At 32.8% G+C, this 18,764-nt stretch overlaps 1 protein-coding gene across 1 annotated transcript; it reads left to right on the forward strand.

The window, feature by feature from the left end:
• The first annotated feature begins 3,416 nt into the window (after window positions 1-3,416).
• LOC100367442 (monoglyceride lipase-like) lies at window positions 3,417-15,521 on the forward strand. The gene is made up of 7 exons (XM_002740249.4): window positions 3,417-3,662; window positions 5,435-5,541; window positions 6,055-6,191; window positions 8,605-8,715; window positions 9,710-9,799; window positions 10,760-10,975; window positions 15,213-15,521. The coding sequence occupies exons 1-7, from the start codon at window positions 3,541-3,543 to the stop codon at window positions 15,321-15,323; spliced, it is 894 nt and encodes a 297-aa protein (XP_002740295.3). The 5' UTR covers window positions 3,417-3,540; the 3' UTR covers window positions 15,324-15,521.
• Window positions 15,522-18,764: the final 3,243 nt, after the last annotated feature.

Raw genomic sequence — 18,764 nt, forward strand, 5'->3', positions numbered from 1 at the left:
CGATATTGTATTTATGGTAAATGACATTATTAGTTTGCAATATAGTGTATGGAGTCACTTGAAAAAAGCATACATTGATCCCAAACTAAAATAATGTCGGTAATCTGAGAAGAATTTCGGGACTGTATTAATATGCGATGCTTCGAATATCCGGCTACGCCTAGAAATCAATGATATGTCTGTTAAAACGTTTTAAACATCGATTCGCTGTCATAGTATGGTTGTTTCTTTCATGTCATATCCTCACTACGTCTTATACATTCGGAGTATTGTCACAGATTCATTGTTTTCGAAAACAGCACTACATCTTGCATGGTTTTAATACACTGTAGAATGTTTCACTTGTACAATGTATTATACGCTGTGTTAAATATTAGTTGAGAATAACAAAACAAAAAGCACGTTTACTGAATAAAGCTCATAAAAGAATCTGAAAATCAAAGAAACTGAGATGTATCATATTTTGCTAAATATGAGCTTTGATTTGGTGTGGAACAACCAGGGCGTGGGGAGCATAGACCATTTTCCCAGAAATGTTCAAATCGATATAATAAAATTGATTCTGTTGTTAATATCTAAGATACATCATGCAGTTTGTTGCCTTCCAGTCGCACTGTTTGTCGGAAACCACAAAACACCTTAAACGTGTCTAGTTGTAGTCATGGTGTAATATGTAGTTTTATTTTAAATGAAGCCAATAATTGTCCCAATTGCTGAGAAATTTTGTTATTTATATGTACAGCAAACCATACTGAACGAATTTTACATTATGTTAAAATGTGCAGCCTGCGTTTTCTTGGCAACACTGGTATACTTCGCGCTTCAGTGGTAATAATAGTGCGCCTTAACTAAGAGTTAATTATCAGCTACGTACTCGATAATATATCAGTATTGTAATACAGTACGTCATATCTGGTGCACGCAATGATAACCTCACATTTGCTAGTCCATCTAATCTTTCCTCTGGGGAAGACCGAGTAATACAAAATACAAGGAGCGTTATCTCGTAAAGTAGCAGTGCGAACATTTGATCGCGTAGTCCCAGCGCGCCCTGTTGTATATGTGATGCACTTTTTCTCACTAAACTAATTGTATAATCTTTTTTGTTTAAATCAGACATCGGTATTTTATTAACTAATGTCCCAGCATCATTTGCACACGATTCCTGTTTGGTCGAGTAAAAAACGTGCATTAAAATTGCCGTCACCTTCACTGTAACCCACAATCATGATAAAAATTATTATCCCCGTTTGATTGTCGCTCCGCGAGCAATGGTGAGGAGCTATGGTGGCCTCATTACGGTGATGATTTAGCATGTAGTGGCGATTTTAGTGCACGCTTTTGCGTTTGATCTAATCACATTAATGCAGAGTAATCAGTCTCACTGTCGAGATAAATGGCCTTAACGAACTAACTCGAAGTCGAGAATTCATGAATTTCGAATTACGATATCGATGATGTTGACATTCACAAAATGTGGTAAAAGTCATCGTCATACTTCTGACATCGTCCAAAACATGTGAGAGAAGACAAGTTGGAAAGTAACACTCAAAGAGTGTATAATAAGTGTGTACTACTTAACTCTGGGAGCTCTAATTTCAGACTTTCTAAAACTACATTATATATTTTCAAAGCACTTATTCCATCAAGGTGGGTATCTTGAAATGTCAACGTATAATGTTCCAGCTAAGTCATTTCCACATGTTTCGTGAAAAGATGGATTCCGGTCGGATACGAAACCATGCAAACGGACGATGCGACTACTTGGAAAATTCAAGTTGATGGCACGCCTGAGAAGCGCCCTCATAGTAAGTTTATTGTTTCGCTCCTGTTTGGTCAGCAGTGAATCTACTTTTATCAACATCGCCCTCATCGCTGGATGGCGAGGGGTGTAGGGAGTGTTTTCATGCGATAGACGCCAATTTTCGCAGACACTCTTCCATATATTTAAAGCGGGAGGGTCGTCATCTGCGCAAGCGCGGGAATTGAGTCCCAAGCGACGATAACAACACACACTAAAAACGCAAAGGCTCATGGGTAGACACTTGTTTGTAAACAATGACACGCCAGGGCCATCTGACGCATGCGTAGGTGACGACTACCCCGCTTTAAACCCGGATTATGAAGGTACTAACGGGTCAAGCACCTAGACATGAGGTAGCATTTCAAATATAAATTGCAGCTCGTCATTTGAAAGCCGATTTGTTTTCACTAAAATATTACACTTTAGTAACCAACCAACGACAAGTCGAATGTAACATAATAGTTGCTTTCTATTTTGACAAAAAAATAATTTTAAATAGTTTTCCAATTTATTTTTTAAGTGTGTAAAACAAAACAATCGGTAAAATTGAGGCATATCTATAGCCGGGGTCGAGGCTATCATTCGACCTAGGCTTTACATATGCTATTAATGCGTGAAACATTTTCATTGTGGCGCTGTTCAGTTGATTCTATAAACTGAGTACATTTCTTACAGTTTTGTTTATAATCTTGTCCTAAAGCGGGGGAGTCGTCACCTGCGCACGCGTCAGAAAGCCATAGCGTGTCATTGTTTACAAACAAGCGTCTACCCTTGAGCCTTTGCGTTTTTAGCGCGTGTTGTTATCGTCGCTTGAGACTCAATTCCCGCGCGTGCGCACGTGACGACCCTCCCGCTTTAAGTAGTAGCGACCAAATTATTTTTCTCCTCTTCGTACATTTGAGCTAGATTTGTCTACGGTGATATTTCTCCACATTTTTTTTCTTCTCTGTATCAAATAATCATGTTTTTCTGCAAATATATTTTGTCGCTGTAATTGTTATTTTTTCGTAAATAATAACTCTGTGCAGATTTGTTTCTCTTCCACGTGACCCCTTTGAGATTCTACTATCGGCACAACAAAGGAATTCTCTTCATCTTTAAAAATAATCATAAATTTCACGTTTCAAACTGAGAATACAGATGGTAGATTGAATAACATTGGAACTTTTCAACATTGTTGCGCTTTGTGCTTGTCGGTAAGCTGGTTTTATTCAACTGCCATTGCAATTCATAAACATTCATAAAGATGAAGTGAATACATTTATTGTACCGAGAGTAGAGTAGTGGTCAATCCTTACGATACAACGCCATTTAACTTTGTAGTTACAACACTATCCACAATATTACAGAAAAAGATATGCACAAACTGTATTGTACATATACATGTAGCTTCAATACTGGATGCTGGCACTTTCTGGCATAGTTGGATTTCCCGACGTGAACTTCATAGCGCCCTCTATGGTAGCTTCTTGTTGATACCAAAATAAAAGTTTCGCCGCTACGTGTGGCGTGTGCATGCGAAAGTAAATATTCGTAGCAAAACGTATTCCAGCGACAACAACATTGCTGGCGTGGCACAGATTTGGTGACAGCTTTCAGTGCATTTCATCGGGACACCTGATTTGGCATTACGCACAGTTTCTTAAGTATTGGAGCTTGATTCCAGTGTTTTATTATGAACGCTAGCTCGTCAGTATTTTGATCGCAACAGTCGTCACCGTGTTTTGCAAACAAACATGTCGACAACGCCGACCAGTCCGCAGGGTGTACCGTACGAAGAACTTCCACATTTTGTGAATGCAGACGGGTTACATATCTATACCAAATGCTGGCAACTACCTGATAACTCCACGCCAAGGTAATGTAAATATCATGATGATTTCACTGATCTAGGTCGATCGTTTATTACGGTTTAAATCGCCTCGCGATCGTGTAGTGGACGATCGCCGCTCCGTACGTACAATGTGCCTCTATAAATCACGAAATGTAGTTGTTATCTCAATGTCTAGTCTGTTTAAGTAGGTCAGAGTTGAGATAATTTACACTTTGCTGGTCACTGCTTACACCCGGGTCTTAAATATCGTATGAAACAGTGTACAACAGTGACGATGGCCGGCATTAGACACACTCTGTATACAGACCGGGCAACACAGCTATTTTATGCTTTGCGAATTCTTGTAGTTTTATTGCCGGAGTTTATGTTGATTCAGCCACTCAAAGTATGCAACACGAACCTGTTCTGTACGTATTAGATTAATTGGCTGTTTATATCGTCTGATTAATTAATTTATGGGTATACCGGTAATAACTTTTCGATCAGTTTACGTATAAAGTTATTGGTTAATGTTAATTTCCCACAGTCACTTGTAACGAAAAATACACCGGCACTATATATGTATGGGGCCGGGCCGCCCATAATGCCCTAGTTTTATTTTTGTGAGTATGACCATGACTGTGATACTACAATGTTTTTGTGGGGGGGGGGGGGGGTAGTGATGGTCCATTTGGTGACAACATGTATTAATAAAATACAGATTTTTAGAAAAATGAAAAATCAGAAAATGCTCGTTATGTTTAAGCGTCTTTATGCATTTGATGTGTTCAGTTCAGATAGAACTTCCAAACCAACAATGCTAGCTTCTATTTGTATGCGTTTTTGTGTGAACTAATTTTGTGGAAAAAAAATATACCACTTTTTTGCCACGAATATATTCACATGTACCGGTAGATCCCTTGACTGGCTAGGTCCCCCCCCCCTCCTGGGGCATCTTCAGGTGGTAGCTACACTGAGTATACCCACTGTTTTATTTCATTTGAACGTTAACCATTGATTTGCCAAGAAATTTGTTTGTGAATATTGACCAATAAATTGACACTGGTTTTTTCGCTTACTAAAACTATTCTGAAAAACCTCCTCCTTTTGACCTGGATTGTCCAATCTTTTACTAAAAAAACATCAATCAATCAGTCTGTCATTCTGGTAAGAATATATTTTATTTTTATTCATTCAGTTTTCATAATTGCTGTGATCATTTGAACCCCCCCCCCCTTCAAAAAAAGAAAGTAATCCTGACAATAATTATATTAAATCCATAGTTTGTATTGTAAAGCCACATGGTGCAACATGATAAATTACTTGTATAGTAATATATTATTAGGAATGCATTGTTAAATCTATGAAGTGTTATCACAATTTTATTACAATCAATAACATGACAATATGAAATATCAATCAATGCAGTAAACAATACACTGCTTTTTCTTCAATTCTTATGCTTTTCCTGATTTATTGACTCGTGTTGAAATGCGAAAAACTAGAAAAATTTTAATACTGTGAAATACTTTATTTTCGTTGGAATTAATTTGCGCCGAAAAGGCTTTTTGGGCGTTTTGCTTGGAATTTATTTTCACTGATTTTTGATGAGTTGAATGTGAAATATAGAAAAAAAAGTATATTCGCTGGATTTTATTTTCACGAAATCATCCTTTCAGCGAAAATAGCGAAAATAAATTCTGAGCGAAAATAAAGTATTCTACAGTAAGCTGTGTATGAACAAAATTACTACCTGTAATAACTATATTAGCAAATTTGACTAATAGCAAAAAATTTTTATTTGATTTGGTGTACAGTGCCTTATGTTTAATCCTGCATGGAGTTGGTGAACATTGTGAACGATATGACACTGTAGCCGCACCGCTCACTGGCAGTGGCATTATGGTCTTTGCCCATGATCACGGTAAGTGTGGATCATTTGATCGCATTATAGGTTTCAAACCACCATTTCAACAGGTGATATTAATTAAAAAGGTGTTGTTTGTTGGTACAGGGTGTGTTTAAATGAGTTTGAATTTTGTTTGACCCCCCCATCGCTGTATGCTTTTACGCATGCTATGGCACATATATCAAACACATTCAGTCATGATGACTTTTATAGTTCGACCCCTTAAATCGCAAAATTAGCGTTGCCATTTTTTCCAAAAAAAAAAATTTTCAAGAAGTGCAGGCAATGGAGGACATCAATTTTGTTAAAAAAAATTGCAAAAATTTTGAAATGTTACACAAAACTCTTGACTGGAAAATTATACCAACAATTGAATTTGATTCACAACTACCACATTTTATGTGATATTTAAATTGTATTTTAGTATTCTCCTTCAACTAAATCTACTTGTACTGGAAACATTCACGATGGATGTATCAATCATTTATCATTTCATGTCATTTTAATAATATATTCACTTCCATTTAGTTGGCCATGGTCAAAGTGAAGGTATCCGTGTAGATATAAAAGATTTTAATATTTACGTGAGAGACACGTTACAACATGTGGACAGAATAACAGAGCATTATCCAAATCTACCAGTCTTCCTCATTGGACATTCCATGGTACGTTGTTCACATTCATTGGTATTTCCTTCATATCATTGATATATGTATATACATACACGATCAAATAAAAAATACATTATTTAGTCATTTGCCCATTTGTATTTTTTTCTTCCAATGACAGTTTTTTACTTTATTCATTAAAGACATAATGTTACAAAATATTTCATAACTAAAGAACACAATTACAATACTAAAATATGTACAGTTTCATTGATAGAGACAAAATATTTTCGCATTTCATTTTGGAGCACTTATAAAAAAACATTTCTCCGTTGATATTAATTCTAGTACTGATTTTTAATATTTAATAGTAATGGCAACATTTTTACAACGAATTGTTAATAACTGATATTTTCTATCAACAGAAAGAATAGTTTGGAAAAATATTGTTTATTCAGTAAATATTATTTTTTATTAGATATATAAATATATCATGGCTTGTAAAATGTTTGTTTCTTTGTAAATCACTTTAAGTGGTGCTTTTCTGATCTTCTATCATATGAGAAAGAAAAATATCAGCACAAAATCACAAATTGAATTTTCTGAACATGGAAAACTAGCATATTTGCTTTATTAAGTATGTAAATGATTATATATTAAATTATATTTTAATTATCTAGAATACAATAAATACAGTTGTTCGTTTAGATGTGCTTCTGAATGGAGATGCGCATCTAATAGAGCTAACACCGCAATAATCAATCTAATATACCTCATTGTCAAGTGCACACAAAAAAGCAAAATGTGATTGAAGAAAGTGATTGAAAAATGTGAATCCATGATGGGTTTCATTTCATAGGTGCATTGTACTGTGAAACCACTTGAAGTTAATGCGTGTCAAAGTGAATTTCACTACAGCGTACTTGAAAATATTACTCTTTAGCAAAATTAAAAAAAGAAATGATATTGTCTAGATATTTGAGTGACAAGGAAAATGGCTAAATCACACGTTAGCTCATAAAACACTTTGCCATTTCATTTACACCAATAATCCCAGGTGTTATTATTATACAACTTAAACCGTACCAGTTATAACCGGTTTAGCACGCGACCATTTCATAACGTAGTAAACTCACTTCAGTGTACTGGAAATATTACTTTTTAGTTAAATTAAAAAGAAACTACAAATTGCAATAAATGAAATGATCATTAATTAATATTGTCTAGATATTTGAGTGACAAGGAAAATGGCTAAATCACACGTTAGCTGATAAAACACTTTGCCATTTCATTTACACCAATAATATCAGTTGTTAATATTATACAGCTTAAACCGTACCAGTTATAACCGGTTTAGCACACGTCCATTTCATAGCATAGTGAACACACTTTCTAAAGACAGAATGTATGAATAATTAGATTTACCCACAAATGGCATATTTGATTAATTGTATTTCTTGTGTTGCATCATAATGGACAGCTGGAGGGGTAGGGGGCAGCTGATGTCAACAGCTATGTTTGGATGCACTCAAAATTATTTAGAGAAGTATGACTATGATGTGTGTATCTGATTCTATTTTTGATTAAATGGATTGTGGCAGTTTACATGTGTATTCTAATGTGGTGGTGCAGTGTGCAGATTTAGTATTAGTATAAATTTTTCTCGCATCATATTAAGTTGGACAGAACTGTGTTATCGAATTCATCACAACAACCACCATCCTTTCTCTAGTTGGATGGGACATCACAGTCCACTTTAGTTACTTCTCTCAAAATAAAACTGCATAATTGTTTACATATTTCTTTTCTTTTATGTAGCATATACATGAGACACTATGTCAGTTTGGTCCGAATTTATGGTGAAATTATAGGGAAAATATGTAAAAATGTGCCAAATGCAATTTTTTGGGGGAATATTAAGGTTCAATTTTATATTTTGTGACTTCATGAAAATTGGAGATGATTAATTTAAGTCAGAAGAAAATGTAAAAGAGAAATAATCCTGTTTCTTCTACAATCAAATTTGCACTCACTCCTACTGCTCTAAATTCTATTTATATTCTAGTGCGGTAAATCTATATAGTACCTTTACATTTGCCACAAGTCAGTACCGGTATTTCTGATTCCAAGGGGATATTTTTCAAAATAGCAAACAAAATATTTTGAACACCAACAATTTTTCATACTATTTACATTTTCATTTACTTTTCTATTTGTTTATTTTTTAACCAAATAGAGATAATTTCTAATTAGCTTCAGAACTCAATCAAAATTGTTGAAAAAAAAATCAAGCTTTTTTTTTTTTTTTGAAAGGTGGCAAATGTCGACTTTAGTGCTCGAAAGGGTGAGTCTGTAGGAGACAACAACAACTGAGAATGTCAAGTTATATCAGAATGATTATTGTAATTTTGTAAACTGTAGCGTAAGTGACATTGACATTCATTTTTTATTTCGTATAAATACTTACTAGGGTGGTACAGTTGCAATCCTGGCTGCAATGGAAAGGCCGGATCAGTTTACGGGTATGGTTCTTGTAGCGCCTGCTGTAGTGGAAAATCCAGAAACAGCCACAACATGTAAGGTGAGAGCATTATCAAGCAATGAAAAGTATAGTAGTCTGTCCTTCTCCTCGTTGTCGTCGTCGTTGTTGACCATCTTCAAACTTGGATATATATTACTCATACATATAAAATCTTACTCAAGTTTGATTAGTGTGTGTTGCTAATGTATATTTCACAAGATACCACTCAAAATTTTGAAATAAATTTAGACAATTGAATGCCAGGACCCAGGTTCATTTCTCAAGTTTCAAACTAAAATGTATTTATATCTTTTTTTTATTTGGTTACAATTCTTTGGCTGTAAAAATGTTTGTTTTTTTTTTTGTTTTTTTTTGCAAATCTCAGTTTACTGGTTATTTCTTTCCATCATTATTTTAATTTGTATAACATACAAAAAAATATATATATCTGACTTCTGCTAATTTAAAATTTCACTGAGAAATATTGGTTCCTCACTGAGAAAAATGTTTTAAGGATATTGTGAAGATAGGGAACAGGTCTTCAGACACTCATTGGGATATTTACATAATACACTCATATTATTAAATTATTAAATGTAGGATATAAAATTTTTAAAATCTCATACACTCCATATATAAAAAATAAAAATAAAAAAAAAACATATAAGAAGAAATGACAAATAGGTTCAATACACTAGAGTTGCTGTAATGTATTCATAAGTTTACGATACAGAACGTAAAACACAAAAATATGTGTCAGATCCTATTGAAATGTTCAGTAAAATGAGTATAGAGTTTAGAAACATGCTTCATCTAAAGGCTACAAATATAGGAATGCTGCAGGATACAAATGTACCACCAGCACTACAATCTCCGGATCTGTCCTGGAATACACAACATGCATTATTATACGCAACACAAAGATCTATTATAATACATGTAATACTTTTGTCTGTTATGTATTTGTCATCATTAATTACTCTGGAATGCATTAGAAAAATTAATATCACTTGATGATTTCTATGTATTGTAATGTAAAGCTTTTATTTTACAGGTGTTTATGGCCAGGATATTGGCGTATTTAGCCCCACAATTTGAAATTGGAAAAATTGAACCAAAATATATTAGTAGGGACCCGAAAGAGGTATTGATATACAAGGTTTTAATATTTGATATACTATGGGGTTATCACAGGAATACCACAAAGTAACCACAATGACAGTAAATAAGACAATTGTTTGGACCAGCACATAGTGGGGATTGATGCGATTCCATACCGCTTGAGTGCATACTTTGCAGTATTCTCATGATAATCTAATACATCTTTTCCTGCTTCTAGAAATAATATGAGGTTATCGCGAGAATATCACAAAGCATGTACTCAGGCAGTACAGTAAACAGATTGACCAATGTGTAGCGGAGGTCAATACAACCTGTACCGCCTAAGTGCATACTTTGCGGTATTCTTGTGATAACCTTATTATTATACTTTTTTTTCTCTGTTTATTGTTCTGTAATTTTTTAATAGGTGATAATAGCCAAAAATGTCACCAAAAAGGTTTTTTTGCATTGTGTGAACATTTGCGTTCAGTGATGCTATTCTATTTTTATTACGATTTTCTGCGTTTGTTAAAAACAAAGACAGTCTTTGAATGTGATGTCAATAACCTTGACTTTGTGTAAAGTTGATGACATAGTTTATCACATATAAAGGTCCATTTGAACAAGCTAGTGCAGATACGTTTTGGGACAAATGTAGATATTGCTTTTGACGAGGCAGTAATGTTTATCGCTTTCAGCGCTAGATGTATATGACTTATTTCAAATACAAAAATAGGACTATCTACTCTGATTTACCGGTATATCTGCATTGTGAAATAAATTTTGTGACCTTTAACCCAACATTGATTTTTACAAATCATATTTATACATGTGTAGATGTATGTGTGAAGGTGAGTGAAACTATACCGTATATTGTACACCTAGTGGATACATGTAGGTCAAGCGCATATGTAAATGGGTTCCCATCAAACAACTTACGTGAATTAATTGTATTAATTTGAAATGCTAAGATTCACCATCAAGTATATATATCTTTACGCAGGTGGAGCGTTATGCAACGGATCCTCTTGTTTGGCATAGGGGAATGAAAGCCAGGTGGTCAGTACAGACTTTAGAAGCCTTGAAACAACTCCAGGAGAATATGTCCGAGATTAAGGTGCCATTCTTGGTGATGCAGGGAGATAAAGACGTCCTCGTAGAAAGTGTAGGTGCAACATTACTGATGGAAAGGGCCCAGAGCAAGGATAAACAAGCGCAGGTTGGTAATGCTCTGTTGTGCTGAGTGATTCAAATACTGTGTTTGCTCTATTTGTAAGCACATCTTCAATAGAAGCTAGCACATGTGAACTAACTGTTGCATGTATTGTATACTTGATCATTAAAAATATAATTCAATTTGAGCTTTTGCCTTTTAGTAAGCACATGCGTTAACTAATAGAGCCAATACAGTACCAGTACTATGAACACGATCTTTTTTTATTGGGGTTTAATTTTGTTATTTTCACTGATAAGCAAAATCGGCTAGAACTTTTTCTTTCACAATTAATCCATAAAATTACAACTTACTGAATATCAAAACTATAGAAATTGAATCCCAGTAAAAATAATTTTCAAATCAGTTTCTGGAGTTTGTATAATTGATAGAATCGTTAATTTAGAATTAGAATTAGAGAATTAGAGAAGTTATAATTTAGTTAAGGCAGAGAAAAAAATAATTTTTCATGTTTCAATTAGTTGCATCACAGTTTTTTCCAAAAATTTGTTGTCAGACATTTATGACATTATGACAAACAGAAAGTCAGATAATAAACAAAAACAAAAAAAGCTTATTCAGAGAGTGTTTTTACTGTGTGTTATATGTTGAATGCATGCCAAACACATATCAGTACTATATATTTTATTGTCTTAATTTGAGTCCATTATTCAAATGATACTTTTTGACTTCATGGTGAGACACTTTGATCATCTGAATTGTTCAAAGCAAAATGTACGGCTTTGCACATACACAATAACCTTGTTTTAAAACATCAACTTAGGGGGACTGATTGGTAAAATGAAGAGAAACACACAGATGACCAGCTGGCTACAATAATTGAAAATTGACAACTAACTGTGGCTATATTGGTGAAATTTTTTGTTTTCCTACAATTAAATTGTGAAAGTCTGTCCATGTCATCTGTTGTTCTTCTGAACCCTTCTTCTCTAAGTTATATAGAATGAAAATTATGATTGCAAATTTTAACTTTTGTGGAAAAAGAAACGCACTGAAATTTGAACATTTGTGAACTACTATCCCAGAAGTCACTGTTCTACATTTATACAATTAGATAAAAAATTCTCCATAAGAACTTTTAAATAAATATACATCGTATTAGAATGAAACTATGAATTAAATGAGAATTACAGTAAGTCATTTTCCGTAATATAAATGTATGACATTCAGAGCTAAAAATATCATTTTGCCTTTTGTGTGTAAAGCGCAAAAGCTGGGTAATATCAAACCGATGTTCGAGTATTTCAAATCTTATTCTGTCAATATCTTGAGAACCACTGGGTGGATTGGAAAAAAAATTGATAAATAGATATTTTGTGATAAACTCCATAGGGTTTGCTTAAATGAATTAAAACTTGGTACACACATACTATTTTGTTAAATAAATATCAAACGTATGTTAATTAGCTAATTTGCATACTAACTAATTAGTTTTATATTTCCGTTAACGTCTTAAATTAGCATGCTCTAATGGGATACAACTTGGTACAGTCAAGCTATTTTTGTAGTTGAACAACTGATAATATTTTGACATCCATCTTTGCATTTTAATTAGCTAATTTGCATACTAATTTTTGAATCACAGTGAGCAATTATGAGGCAATGATGAGGCAGAGTTGTTTTTATATTGAATTCACTTATACCGAAGCATTTTTTAGAATTTCAAGTTTACTTGGGAGCCTGCATAAGTGATCTACCTTATTAAAAAAATGGTATCCACATGTTAATGTTGGGTAGACATTACATGTTTGCAGACCATGCAGATAAAACACCAAATCACTTCGTAGATATCTGTCTCTACTTTGTTTATTTTAGTATATCAATGGATAAAATCAAATCCATATGACCTACTACATGTAATTGATTCACCGTCTCAAAATTTTGCCAAATGAAGCTGGATTTTTCCTTCCCTTTTTTTACATTGCAAAATTATTTCTCAAATTATTACGATCACTTCCATAATTTGCCTCAGGGCTTTTAGAGGAGCTATTTATCACTCTCCTGTAATTTTCAAAATGCATAGCTTGAATTGGAATTCCGACATTTATAACATTAAATCAGTGCACTCTATAAATCTCTGGTTATTGGAGCACTATTAAAAAGTGCTAGCAAATGTAATCATTAAAAATTGAACCTTAAAACTAGTACGTATGTGCTACAATTTGCTCAAATTCAGACAGTTAATATTTCACTTAATAAACCCAGTAACACTATAAATAGGAACTCTTAAGAGTGAAATTATAATGTTACTGCATATCTAATTTTAAATATATTGATGTAGCGTTAGCATAAAATGGTTTCCCCTTGTACTATTTGAACAGTTGCTGCGATTTAATGCAAAAATGGATTATCCTTTTGTTGTTAATAGTTATTGTTAGGATATTATTATTATTATTTTAATATTTGGTGGCCATGCATGATAGATTATGAATTCATATTTAAATTTATTCAATAAAAACTGAACGCATAGCTACCTATCTAGTTGCATTGTGAAAAATCAATTATACTTAAGTACATGTAATAGAAACAAAATAATAAATATGTCCTCTCATGTTTTATTGATGTGAGAACACTCATTGAAATTAGGGCCACATAAATTCAATTTTGCGTTTGCCATGACACCTGTCAACAAATATTTTTAAAATATATATTTGATTTGCAACGGAATGGGACAATTTTAAATTAAAATATTTATCAACCAAACTACTTGTTAACCTCTAACGTTCATTAACCAATCGTAGTGGATGTAAATGTATTAACTCGTAAATATCACGTGCTCACTGACTGTGTTGTCAGTCACAACAGTGATGTACAAAAGACCTTACCTACTGTAAAATACTTTATTTTAGCTGGAAATAATGGGTGTTATGTATGGAAATTAATTTTCACTGATTTTTGCTGAATTGAATGTAAAATTTAGGAAATATATATTTCACTGGATTTGTTTTCACTGAATCATTCCTTCAATGGAAATACCGGGGGTAACGAAAATAAAGTATTCTACAGTACTCTGAATAATTTTGTTTTCTTTTTTTTTAACTTGAAAACAAATCTACATGACTGCCATTTATTGAATGTATGTTTGTTTGGTATTAGTTTACACCATTACAGAGTCTATTTTTGTACTCTTGCATAAATTATTGTCATTGCATGGTAGTACTTTGCATAATGTATTCACATCCAAGTGCTGGTTCTTTTTTATGTGGCATAACACTCACCTACATATGGCTTCGAGCTGTTTCCCTAAGTAATGAACATCATGCATAGTAAAATTAAACCAATTGTTACTAGGACTTCTACAATGACAGAGTGGAATTCATTTAAGTTCACCATCCATCTCTTATGCATCTACATGTGTATCAGTTTTGTAGATATAAAAAAGACAACATTCAAAACCAAAAACATTGACAAATAAAACAAACATTGATACCAAAAAACAAAATAATTGTGTTTTTTTGTTTTTTTTATTTGATAAATGGGGAAATAGTCTTTGAATGATTCTTACCTATGTTAACTGAGACTCAGTGATAATTCCTTTTTAATAACTTGACACAATGTGTTTTTGTTTGTACATAATAACATTATGATAAATAACATTTGATAATGCAAGAGCATAAATAGTTATATTCTCGGAATGTTAAATAATTCAATTTTGTTTGCTCATACACATGAAATTATATTTTCTGGATTGGCGTCATCTCATTCTGTGTGTATTTGTTAAATTCATTCATTGTGTAGTGATGTTAAATGAGTTTATAACACACACTCTCATAGTGATGTTAAATGAGTTTATAACACACACTCTCATAGTGATGTTAAATGAGTTTATAACACACACTCTCATAATACAAAATTCAGTGAGGTGGAAAATGAATTATTTGTTGTGGCAATCTGATTAAAATAAGATCCTAGTTTAGGTTATTTTTTCTTTTTTTAATATTCTTTTAGTTAGTTATTTTTATCATAAGCTTACTTTTATTTTATTTTATTTGAATTTATTATTTATCTGCTGACATTTTTTTTAAAGTTTTGGTATTCACAAAAGACTATATGTAATCAAAATAAAAAAATTACAAAATAATAAAAATATAGTAAAAATGAAAATAAAATATAATTAAATTCATGCCATATAATACATTAGATTTTAATCAGATTGTTGTTGTTATTGTTGTTGTTGTAAATGAAAAAGAGTCATTGACTTTATGTATTGTAATTTTTACAGATTTATCCTGGGTACTATCATGCTCTACAATTTGAACCACCGCAAGATGCGGCAATTGTGCTGCGAGACCTGACGTCTTGGATTGTGACAAGGATGAAACAGGCTCCATAGAAATCAGCGACCACTCATTACTATGACGACTAACAATAACAAATTTAATCTTCTACATCAGCAGCTGATGTCTCAGTACCTCAACGAGAATTGCAATACAAATGCTGGAATGCGATTGGTTGTCACGTATGATTAAATCCAGCAACATGATTGGTTGAAGTACATTATTTGGTAACAACAAATTTGTAGTAGTGGTGATTGAATATTATTGGTTATTGATGTGTCACATGACTGATTGATTGAAGCATCATGATTGGCTATGCAGTCACTATGCAGAAAAATTAAAAAACACATTTTCTTTACTTGTTAAAACTGAGAAACGTTTAGGTATTAAACACCATTTGGTGATATTCGCTACAGATAGCATTGACAAATACATCTAATAATCCCAGGTTGCCACTTCGGGATACTGAGACAACATATAATCTCTATTGAATAAGCTTGCAGCTGAAATATATTTGAAAAAATTGAGTAGTTTTTACAATGAATAGTAACAAAATTACAAACAAAATAAAATATTTGACATTAAATTTTATAAATTTGAATTCAACTTGTGTTTGAATGGAAAACATAGACTGTACATTAATTATTCCATCAGGAATTAAATACATTTGGAATATTTTATACCTATTTACATGTATGTTTTCACAGAAAAGATTGTGAAGTAAAACAAAAGGGAAAGAAAAAAATATCCCAAATAGGTCAATAAATATTTGTTCAAAAACAAACAATAATTTTGTTGTTCTTGTTGCTCTAATTTTTTTCTAAACTTGAAATTGACATATTTTTGACATACTTTTGAACATCTAAGGATTTTGCCAAAACAAATATGCAATATGTGTATGTAAATAAACCAATGTATTATCTGAATCCACTGCTGAGAAGAACATATTAAAAAGTGAATTTTTTTTTTTAATTATATCTTTGTAAGGGTTATTCAGTTTTGATAATTTCTCATTATATAATGAGTATTTTAGTAATCGTATATCATAATATACCAATATATAGTTTTTTCTAGATATCTTAATTAATACTGGTTGATTTCATAACAAAAATTATGTTAAAAAATTATTATTTACTGTATGGGTTTTGTAGATATATTTATGGATGATTTTTATTGATGACTTCAAGGATTGTAAATTTTATAAATGAGACTATTTCCATCTATGTTTGAAAAGAATAATCTTAATGTAGCTGTTTACCAAAACGTCCGACCAGAAAAAAATGACTTGTGACCTTTTAGTGGTGAATATACTAGCTTATTGCAAATTGATTAATATATTTTGGTGAAAAAGTGATTTTAGCTTTTTTAAATGTCGATAAAGACCTGTTTCTCAATAGAAAAAGTGGTTATGGTTGGTGAGATGAGATTAGAAGGGGTTTGTTCCCCATCCTTAAGTTGGAATTACGAGTCAGATGTAAGCATTTAGTGACTAATTTCAAAGTCAATTTGGTGACAGATTTTGATGTGATTTTTGTGACACATTTTGACATCAGAAATATACAGAAATGTAAATTATTATACGTAATCTATGATACAAAAATAAACCGAAAAAGAGAATTGAATTAGAGAACTGATTCCAAATCAAACTCAAATAATTGCAGTAGTCATGCACATATAAATTAGTTATTTATTAAAAAAAAACACAAAAAAACAAAAAAGTCCTTAAATTCATATATAAAGGGACTGTACATTTTTTCTTCACATTTTACAACGTATCAGAAATTGTCATTATCGTTATTATATGTTTGATTGGATGGCAGATGTGCTGTTTCCTGATTCTTTATGGATCCCATGAGCAGTTTGACAGAAGTCATTCGTACTAAAAAAAAGCCTGATTGATGCCATCACTAAGTAGCTAGCTATCTAAGTAGATGCCTTTAATGTGCGGGTCTAACCCACCTTTTGTTTGAATTGATACATGACTTTTGTTTTCTTATCAATTTTGATTACGGTATTTTTGCAATGATTAAATTTTTCCAATCTGTGTGAAAACGTTCACAAAATAATGAAAAAAAAAAGATGTAACATATAGCAATGCCACTAAGTATTATGACTTTAATTTTCTTGTTGTATCTCAGGGGGTATTTATGATAAGGGGAGTTCTATATTAGGCATTATGAAGGGTTTATATTTCAATAATGCTCTGTCTTTGTATCCGAGCTGTAAATACTTCATTTGACAGTTATAAGTTTGTCTGTTTGTTTTTTTTTTAACTTTTTTCTTTTATTCGATGAGACAAGTATGGGGAGAATTTGGGTTCCACTTTTTTCTCACATCACATTTTCTCAGGTACATTTTAATTTCATAAAAGTGAGTTCAGATATTGTGGGGTATTGATAAATGTGAACAGGTCCTTTGGGTTGGAGCGGGACACCCATAAACGTGTTCAAGACCCCTTGGGGGGGTGAGCTATCATGAATGTGTACAGTCCCTGTGAGTGGGGGATGGAGCACTCATGTGGGTATGCAATCTTAAAAGAAAACATGTAATACACTTCCCCCCCCCCCGCCCATAGTGCATTGATCCTCTAATGTGAAGCGCTTCTGTGACTTATGCGATGCTTTTTATATTGTCAATATTGTTTCATCTGTGGTCACATTTCAATAACAAATGTTGCTATACTGTAATTCACAATTAACTAAACAACCAAAGTTGCCTTTGATAATGGCATTGACATCTTTGTAATTTTGCTGTCATATTAGCGCTTCGCCGCTAGGGGCGCAACCTTTTGTAAATTAGCATGTTGCAGAATGTGTACAGGTGTAAACGCAGCACATGAAACCCAGAACTGAACGCCCTTTAAAGGACGGTGGTCGTCACACAGCGCGTGTTCAAATTTCGTGCAAACAAACTATGTCTCTTTACACGCGTTGTATACGTCGCTATTAGTCCCATGTCGAACAGGACGCCGTGCGACGACCACCAACCGTCGTTGTCATTGTCAGCTTTCATTTATTCCGGTACATAACTTTATGTGGTCTTTATTGAATTTGAAATTGAATTGAACCTGCGAGCAATTGGAAAATATGAGAATGTTTTAATGCACATTTTAGGCTTGACAATCACAGCGGTGATCAGATAAATTAGAATTGTTTTCCCAAGGGAAATTCATCATTATCATACAAGGGTTGATATTTTCTTGATAATAAATATCTTTTTATTGACTTAATTGTGTTTAATTTATACAATCCATAGAGAAATCTGAGACCAGTTGTCAGAGGTAGAAATTAACACGTTCAGTGTGTTTTTGTTTTTTGATGAGTCAACGAAAACATGGTCATGTTAACATATTCAGCAATGCGTTGAACACATAACTGGAATATTTTAACGTCTGGAGTTTTGCGAAAATTTATACGTATCCTTGCCCTAAATATTATCCTTTTTACTTTTTTTTTTATTTCACTTGACTATGTTCATCTTCTATAGAAAGAATAATG

This window comes from Saccoglossus kowalevskii, chromosome 3 (assembly GCF_978046115.1).
Source record: "Saccoglossus kowalevskii chromosome 3, keSacKowa6.1, whole genome shotgun sequence".
NCBI lineage: Eukaryota > Metazoa > Hemichordata > Enteropneusta > Harrimaniidae > Saccoglossus > Saccoglossus kowalevskii.

Excerpts from the sequence above, each read along its gene's own strand:
- LOC100367442 (XM_002740249.4), top strand. The coding sequence starts at position 3,541 with ATGTCGACAACGCCGACCAGTCCGCAGGGTGTACCGTACGAAGAACTT. Across the intron at positions 6,192-8,604 it reads TCCTCATTGGACATTCCATG|GGTGGTACAGTTGCAATCCT; the intron begins GTACGTTGTTCA and ends AATACTTACTAG. Across the intron at positions 10,976-15,212 it reads GCAAGGATAAACAAGCGCAG|ATTTATCCTGGGTACTATCA; the intron begins GTTGGTAATGCT and ends TAATTTTTACAG.